The following is an 8,916-nucleotide window of genomic DNA, read 5'->3' on the forward strand; positions in this document are numbered from 1 at the left end:
GATTACAATATACTTTATGTACGTAAAAACTTTATTGGGTCTTCCCTGGTGCGCAGTGGTTAAGAATCCGCCTACCAATGCAGGGGACACGGGTTCGAGCTCTGGTCCGGGAGGATCCCACACGCCGCGGAGCAACTAAGCCCGCGAGCCACAACTACTGAGCCAACGTGCTGCAACTTTTGAAGCCTGCGCGCCTGGAGCCTGTGCTCCGCAACAAGAGAGGCCACTGCAATAAGTCCACGCGCCGCAATGAAGAGTAGCCCCTGCTCGCTGCAACTAGAGAAAGCCTGCACACAGCAACAAAGACCCAACACAGCCAAAAATAAAAATTAATTTTTAAAAAAATAAAAAAAACACAAAACCTTATTGTCCACAGGCTTCAGTAGAGACAACACTGGGTCCATGACACACAAAAAAGTAAAGCACCCTTGCTTTAGTTGCCACGTGGTGGGGAAATGGAGGGTGGCTCTCAGGGGAGGGGCCAGCCTAGGGAGGAAGGCACTAGGGGCTTGGGACAGCAGCTCTTCACCATCTGGAAGGGAAGCATCTCAATATTTTACAAAGGGTGTGGCAGTCCCCATGTGCACCCCGGCTCCAGCCCAGGTGGGCACGTGTGGTGGGTCTCCCTGTAGAATTTGGGTTTTCCTGCTCAACCCAGGGGTGAGGTCCTCGTGACACCCCTAAGGAGTCAAAGCAAAAATAGCTGGCTGACTTCAAAGAGACAGCATCTGAGGCCTCCAGATCAGCCTTCAAGGTCAACAGCTCGTCATCACCAGAGCCAGGACTAGCCCCACATGGCCCTGTCTTCTTCCTCCTTCTACTGCCCAGGGATCCTCTGGGTCCCAGGAAAAGTGCCAGGAACCAAATGCATCAAGTTGCACCATTAGCAGTAGGAACAGTGCCAGAGGCATGAAGACTTAAAAGGAGGCAGGGTGCCAAGGCTTCTCCCAGCCAGGCTCCTCCACGCCCAGGGGACACAGACCTCTTCAGATGAGGGCCTCTTTGGTACATGCTCCAGGGATGAGGACCTCAGAACAGGGACCTCCTTATCCATCTGAAGGTGGAAGTACAGCAGGCCCGATCCAGGACCCCAACCCGATTCGATTTAGCAGGTGCAGTGAGGACTGTTACCAGAGTGGTAGGGGAGGGTTTTCTTCCTGACACCTGTGTTGGCCTAAAAGTCCCTCTTGCTTGCTATACCTTCTCTGTATACTTGTAACCTCCAAAACAACACTTCCAACTCCAAACACTTGTATACCTGTACAGCCTCATCTGCAAACCAAAACCCCCTCCCATCCCACGCCCCTTCCTCCCCTTTGTGACAGCTGACAGTTGCTGACCACTTACTTCTTGGTGAAATTCTTTCTTCCCTCAGCTTTAAAACAGCCTGCTCCCAAACAGGCTCCCGTCCTCACCTCTCCGGCTTTTCTTCCTGTCTCCATCACTGGTTCCTCTCCCTCTGCCCTGCTCTCAAATGCTCATTGGCCTTCCCTGGGATTACACACGCTCATTCAGTGACCCTCCGTTGTGAGGGGTGGACGGTTAGCACTGAGTGTCCCATTAAGTGGAGCACATTTGGCATTCCGGTCCCCTGCTCACTGAACACCAGTAGAGCCAGGTAGCCACCATCACAAATGCTTGAAAATTTAGGACGACTTTGACAGGAAGAGATGAGGGAAGAGCATTCAGGCACAGTGAACGGCATAAAGCAAAGGTTTGGAGGCAAGATTTATCAGCTGCTTTCAAGAAAGTGAATATTTACAATGTGAAAGACCTGTGCAGCCTTGTGGTTCAGGTGTTGGGGCTTCTGACAATGGTGGGCCACTGAGGAGGACTAAGCAGGAATGACCTGGCCAGATTATCTCTGGCAGCTGAGTGAAGGGTGGATTGGAAAGAATGAAGCTAACAATAGCCAATATATATTGAGTGCTAGGCCCAAGCCTGGGTGCTTTATATGCGTTAACTTAGACTGCTCACAATCAATTCTGAGGATTATACCCATTTTTCAGAAAATGCAGGCCCAGAGAGGTTAACTTGCACTGCCAACATTGCACAGCTATTAAGTGGCAGTGTCAGGATGCAAATCTAGGCAGTCTGGCTCCAGAGTCCACATACTAGCACAGTAGTGGCAGAGGGGTGTTGAGGAGTGTAACTGTAGGAATTCAAGTGAGAGGTGAAGGAACTGGAGAGAAGTAGATGAAGTTGAGATTTTCAAGAGGTGAAATCTCCACGACTGGTGACTGATTGGATGGAGCTGAAAACAGGGAGGAGTTGAGACTGAATCCCTTGTTTGTGCCCTGAATGCTGGGGTGAATAAGATTCTTCCAAGAATCCTCCCTAGGACCCTCGAAGCAGGACGACTCTTGCTCCCCTGTATGCCCAGTTCATCTCATTCTAGGGACAGGTATTTGTTCCCTGTGTCTCTCTCATTTTAGAATCCCAGAGTTCAGCCCAGGTCCTGGCCCCCAGCAAGTGCTCCACAGAACCCAGTTGAATTCCAGCCCTTCTAGGCCCCTCAGGGTTAGATGAACTCCTCAGCCCAGAGAGGGAGAGGGCAGACTAGCGCCACGTGTATCCAAATTGGCGCTTGGAACAGTAAGCTGTAAACCCTGCAGTAAACTCTCCACCGATCTCAGTTCCTGAATTTCCTCCATTAAGGAAACAAAGACCTCCGCTGGGTCTGGGGTAGGACTGGGGGTGATGTTATATGCAGGGCAGCCAGGCCAGAGGGCCTCCCCAAGGCAGCTGAGGGCAAGATGGCTCCAGGCCTCAGCCTCCTCTCACTGATGAGGGCTAAAAGGACAACCTAATGGTCCTAGTGGCCTCTGGGGGTCAGGGAAGGTGGGGTAGAGGGCAAGGCCACCTCCCCAACACCTCCCCTCCCACCGTAGAGTCGGGGGCCCTTGTCCCAGCCTCTCTCTGTTCTTCAGGGCTGGCTACGACTTTTGGCCAAAGCTTCCCCTCTCAAGGCCTGGGTCTCCTTCCTTATCAAAGGAAAAACCCTTTCCAGCTGCAACACATACTAAGTGCTGACTCTAGATGCCGGGTGGGGGTCAGGCTGCAGCGGGTTAGGAGACAGGAGGGCCCTGGGACCACATCACGGCCCCCTCAGCCACCACCACACGCACATGCTGGCCCACAACCAGAGAACAGAAAAGGAGAAAGAGTTTATTGAAAACTATATACAGTTGGTCCAACCCCTACCCCAGGCTGCAATCTGGGCAGGTCCCTCCCACACCTCAGGCAGGATCTCAGCCCCTGATGGTAGAGGCCGGGGCTGTGGTCAGGGCCCAGACCCCCTTGGGAAGCTTGACTGCCAGACCCCACAAGGACCTTCCTCTGTGAATTTACAACTCTAAATGGCCTGTCAGTGGTGGGCAGGGGACAGGGAATGGGTCCCTGCCCCGACCTAGTCAAAGCCTGGATAGGGGAACACTATTCTGAAACTTGGGCCCAAGAGGCCCAGCTCGGCTGTCCGCAAGTCCTGGCTACTCCTCCCACGGGAGGTCTTCCTGGCTATGGAGGCAAACAGCCCCCACCACCCCACCCCACGTGCCAGGCCCCATGGGCTGTACAGACTTGGACGGGGGACGTCAGGCACCCGCCCTCCCAACACTGACTAAGGGTTCAGGGCTTCTGGAGCACTGCCCAGGCAGCAGACCTGGGTCTGGCAGGTAAGTGCTGGGGTGGTCACGGCTGTGGGCCCAGGACCCTCCTGGGGTAGGCGCTGGTTTGGGGGTCAGGGCGTCCCGCTGTAGGAATAGTCTGCTTTGTTGTGCATCACCAGCCGGTCATCCACGAAGTAGAAGCTGTCAGACTGTGTTTCATATGGGTGACGAATCATCTCGTTGACTGCAAGAGAGACCCAGCCAGTTGGGGCAAAGGTCAGAAGCCTGAGCCAGGCCACTGCAGGGGCTTCAGGACTAGGGGAGGCGGACAAGCTGAACAAAGAGTTCCCCCAGCCTCTTTGAGCCTCAGTTTCCCTACAGATGACACACGAATGGTGGCCGGACACAAGAGACCCAGGGAGGGAAGAAAGGGGCTCAGACCCACACTCCCCACAACTTGGTCTCTCTGAGTCCCCCTGCATCCCTCCCACAGGGCCCTGCCCACGCACTCAGCTCCTCAGAGAGAGGGGGGAAATCATAGATGTGCTCGCAGGTGTTCTTGCTGCTGGGGATGCAGAAGCCAAAGTGGAAGTCAAAGCTTTTGAGCAGCTGGTTGCGGAAGTAGTGCCTCTCAATCATGCGGAAGTTGTTGACAGGCTTGTCTCCCACTGTGAACTCCACGCTGAGTGAGAGAAGGGGGCGGGGCTGAGCTGGGACTCAAGAAGGGCTCCCTACCACCCTCACCCGCACCTCAGCCCCCACCCCTAGCCCTCACCCCGGCCCAGTGACTCACGTGGCTCCCACCTGCCTCAGGCGGAGGAAGGCAGGCGTGAACTGGTAGCGGACAAAGCGCCCAGCATTGGGGTCCAGGTCCCGTGGGTTGATGGGCAACCGCTCTGTAATGCACCCCAGCTGGGGCTCAGTGGGTTTCAGGCTGGGGCCCATGCCCACCCGGGCTTTCACCCCAGGGCCCTCATCTGTCTGAATTTTTCAAAACTCCTCAGGAGATCCTGATGTATATTGAGGGTTCAGACCACTAGCTGAATGCTTCTAATTGCTTCCAACTGGTCAGCGGGTCACCAATTTCAACTGAGATTCCCTGAGCCGCAAGAGACAAAAAGACCTGGGGCCTCTGGGACTGCAGTTCCCAAGGGGGCCTGCAGGGGGCAGGCTGGCAGGGACTGAAGAGGCAGGATTGTCTTCCCAAGATGTCTAACCCCAGGAGCACAGGGAAGGAAAAGAAGAGGCCCAGCCCCAGGCAGAGGCCCCCCTGCCTGGTGTCTCCTGAGAAGGCCTGGGTGCAAATCCCAGCTCTGGTCTGACTCCTCTGTAGCCTGAGGAGTCCCTGGGCAGCCCATTTCACAGCCCTCGCCCACCTCCCTCTGTCGATGGCCCACCCAACCCACTCACCTGAGGCTGGGGGCTTCTTGATTTCAAAGAGAACAGTGCCTGAATCCATGTCCCGAATCTTGAACCTGACGAAGTCAATCTTGTAGATATTCTCCTCAGGGGAGCACAGGTAGTCTAGGGGAGACAGGCAGCTGAGCAAGGAAGGGGCCTGCCCAGAAGCCCCTGCTGCCAACTCAGCTTTAGTGGAACCCTGAACTAGCTACCACCTTCCCTGCTCCTAAGGTCACTGCCTTGCAGAAAGAGAGAAGTGAGCCCCCACCCTGGGGGAGCCCCCATAGTGTGCGGGAGACATAGCTCTGCCATTGGGATCTAATGGGAGACAAATCGTTCCATCCTGGTAGCCTCTGGGGTCAGGGAGGGGCAGGGTGGAGGACAAGGTCAGCTTGCCAACACTTTGCCGCCCACCCAGGGGTTGAGGGCCCTTATTCCAGCCTCTGCTTTGCCAGGACTGGCTCGGTGACGGTTAACCAAATGAGTCTCTAATCTGATGGGGAGCCCTTCCCCCGCCACCATGAGAGGGAAGATAGAGCCCTGCTTTTAGGAACCTCACTCTAACAGGGGTGACACAGCTCTACCTCGGGAGAGGATGCCCCCGCCCCCACCCCATAGCCACCCCTGGCACACATCTAGGTGTGTCAAACAAGGACTTTCTCTGACCTGGGTAGTGCTGGGGCAAGCGATCAACCCTTTCCCTATCCCTCCTCACCCCCCACCCCGGCCCCTCCTCTCCCCATAAGAGGCTTACACCAACCCAGCTCCCTTAAGCAGCTTAGCCAAAGCTCTGCTGACTCAAGCCCAGAGCCTGGAATATTGGGGGGAAGGGAGCCACCTTTGCTCCCATCCCTGTTGATCTTCAAGCAGGAGGAGATCTTAGCAAACAGAGGGAACCCCCTCAAAGGTCATCCATCCAGCCTTGATGCTGAGCCACCCCCAGAGAGAAGAGTACAGGCAAGGCCAGTAAGAGGGTGTGGCAGGTGCCTCGGGGGTGTGCATGGGGTAAGGGAAGTCCTCGAGCCCAGAAGAGGAACCAGGAATAGTGGTGGGCCCTGCTTGAGGAAGCTTAGAAATAGCAGGGCCTGATCCAACCCTCACCGCTCGTGCAGCAGCAACTGCAAGCACTCAAGGAGGCCCTGGCAGCAAATAGGAAGGAACAGAGAGGTGCAGTGGGGGCTCTGGTGCTGTCAGCCTGCATAGCATCACATCCTCCACGTAGAGGCCCGGAAATCACCCTCCAGGTCCCTAGACCACCTCTTATTCCTCTGGGGCAGGAAGAGGAAGTGAATGTAAAGTCATTCTCTCTCCCTCAAGCCTGGGGCAGCCCCCTCCAGGAAGCCCTCCTGGTAGCCACCTGGCACCTTGCGGTCCAGCAGGGACTACATAGGGCTTGTGGAGGGGCCTGAGCCCTGGCCTGCCCAAAACAGCCCATGGTGGTGAGAGGAGAGGAGGAGGAATGGAAGTAGGCAACTCCTACCTCACGCTGTACACACCTTATTTTCACAGAAAGTAAGCACTAATCCAAAGATGTAGAAGGAGGGTGCGGGGCCTAAGGAGAGGATGTGGCAGAACTGGGAACAGCATCCTAGTTGCCCAACTCCCAGCTCCGCATAAAGTCCTCCTTCTTCCCCCATTCTCTAACTTCTGGAGCCTCTCCTCTCATTTGAGAACAACTTGCAGTATGACCTCAGTCTATTCTACCACAAACTCAACCTATCAACTCCTCTGTCCTTAGAGGAAGTGAGGAACAGGAGAGGCCCATGGCTCAGGACACCACCTCCACTCCCTCCCTCTGCTAGAGAAGGATGAGGCCTGGGACCGAGGGTCAGGCCAGATAAGGGGCAGACTGGCCGAGGGCTCAGAACACAACTGCTCCCTTCCCTTCAGCCACAAATAGCTTCCTAAGCTGGATTCAGGGCTGAGTAATCCAGGAACAAAAAACCTCAGACCTGTGCGATTAAGGTCAGAAGAGACCAGGCAGGGGTGTCAGTGAGGAGAGTCCTGGAGGCCTGTTCTCAACTTTTACAAAAGAAAGGGCTCCTGTGAAGACTCTTCCTCTGCTCATCTACAGCAGATGCCGCATCTCTAAGGGCTATAAATTTCCTCCAAATTCAGAGACACACGGTTGTACATGGGTTGGAAGCCCCCATAGTTGCAAAATAACTTCTAAAGTTACCTAGGACCTGGACAAGTTAGACACCCTATAAGTAAGTTCTGCCCCAGAGCTAACTTGAATCCTAAATGCTGCTGTTGCCAATTACAGCCCAATTGGCACCAACATCGGACTGGCCCGGGCCCCCTCCCTCTACCAGTGCCTGCTTGGGTAAGGCAGCTCAGCGCTCTGGGGGCCTAGCCAAGAATGGTTGCTGCCTGGCTCAGAGAGACGGGAGATGCTGGTCCCCCGAGGACCCAGACGCACAGGCCTAGACCTGCCACCATGGTCTCCTCCACAGCTCTGTTTGGAAGCCCTGGGCTCTGCTGCTCCTGCAGCTCCAGAGCTCAGCTCCACCCCAGCATCTGCCCCCTACCCCCACAGGGGAGCCCCAAGAGTTGCTCTCTCAGAGGGAGCTGTGGCAGGGTTACTAATCAATGAGGCCAAGGCAGTAGGCCACTCCAAACGCCTTCTGTTCTTTGAGGCTCAGCCACTGCCTCTGCCATGAGACTTTCCAGTCCTTGTTCCCTGCCTATGGTGACCCCCTCCCCTGCCCTGAATGCCCAGTTGTCTGCCTCTAGGCAGCAGCCATGAGCAGTCCTGTGGGGCCCTCAGTACTATTGATAAAAGAGCCCTATTTACAGGGCATGCACAGCATGCCAGGCATGGTGCAAAATCAGAGGATTTATTTTCACAATAGCTCTGGAAGGTAGGTATCATTATCCCTGTTTTACAGATGAATATGCTCAGAGAGGTGAAGTTATTAGCCCAAGGTCACAAAGTCAATAACATGGCAAAGTTGGAACTTCAACTTAGGCAGTCCAGCTCAGAAACTCAACCACAGTGGAGACCTGGCCTCCCAAAACAGGACAGGCCCTAGTCCAGGCTAAGGGTGGGCATTAACCCACTCCCTTGAGAGCGCCCAGAGCCAACCCACTGAAGCTTCCTCCTCAGGTCCTTTCCTGGGGAGGGGGATGGCCCCAGACTTCCTGGGGTGTCCAGGGTGAAGGCATTAATGGTCGGGGAGAACTGAGGGTTTTGATACCACCCTAGTAACTCAGCCTCCACCTAGCCTCCAGGGTGGAGGAGACTGAGGGTAGACTGCACTCAGCCCCCTTCCTCATTATTGCAGAGAAAATCTTCAAAGGGCTCTGACGACTCTGTGGGGAAGGGGTCACAGTTGCAGGTGTTGCTCCACTTCCACCTGGGAAAGGGGGATGGACTCCTCAAAAAGGAAGGAGTGGGGTGGAAATAAATCTCTAAAGGGACAAGAGGGACGCAGAGAGAGATCAAGGGAAGGGGGAACATGAGATCTCAGGCCTGGAGTCAGACGTGGAGGGGGACTCTGGTGGGGGAGGGGAGGCGGGGGGAGGGCGGGAAAGGGGGCGGGGGCCCGGGCTCCGCGCGCCTCGAGGGCCCCCTCTCGTGCTCTCCCGCTCCCGCCCGCGGGTGGCGCTCCCTCGCGGGTGCTCACCGCCCGTGATCCGCTGCAGCCCCAGCACGTCCTCCGGCCCGATCTGCTGCTTCCTCTGCAGCGGCTCCGGCCTGGGCCCCGGGCCTGCCTCCGGCTCCGACTCGGACCCGGATTCGGATTCCGCCTGCAGCTCCGTCTTGGTCTCCACGCTCCGGCCCGAGGCCCCTGGAGCGGGCTCCACCCCCGTCCCGGCCCCGCCGCCGCCGCCCTTCTTCACCTTCATGGCCTCCCGGGGCCGCAGCCAGCTTGCTGCCGCGGCGGCTGCCTGCGCCAGCTGG

The 8,916-nt window shown here is 56.2% G+C and overlaps 1 protein-coding gene across 1 annotated transcript; it reads right to left on the reverse strand.

Moving 5' to 3' along the window:
- Positions 1-3,653: 3,653 nt before the first annotated feature.
- On the reverse strand, positions 3,654-8,861 carry UNC119 (unc-119 lipid binding chaperone; the record flags this gene model as incomplete). Its single annotated transcript, XM_082860835.1, has 5 exons — positions 3,654-3,852; positions 4,118-4,290; positions 4,402-4,504; positions 5,019-5,132; positions 8,639-8,861. The coding sequence occupies 5 exons, from the start codon at positions 8,859-8,861 to the stop codon at positions 3,740-3,742; spliced, it is 726 nt and encodes a 241-aa protein (XP_082716961.1). The 3' UTR covers positions 3,654-3,739.
- Positions 8,862-8,916: the final 55 nt, after the last annotated feature.

This window comes from Leucopleurus acutus, assembly GCF_964270905.1.
Source record: "Leucopleurus acutus genome assembly, chromosome: 19".
NCBI classification, from domain to species: domain Eukaryota; kingdom Metazoa; phylum Chordata; class Mammalia; order Artiodactyla; family Delphinidae; genus Leucopleurus; species Leucopleurus acutus.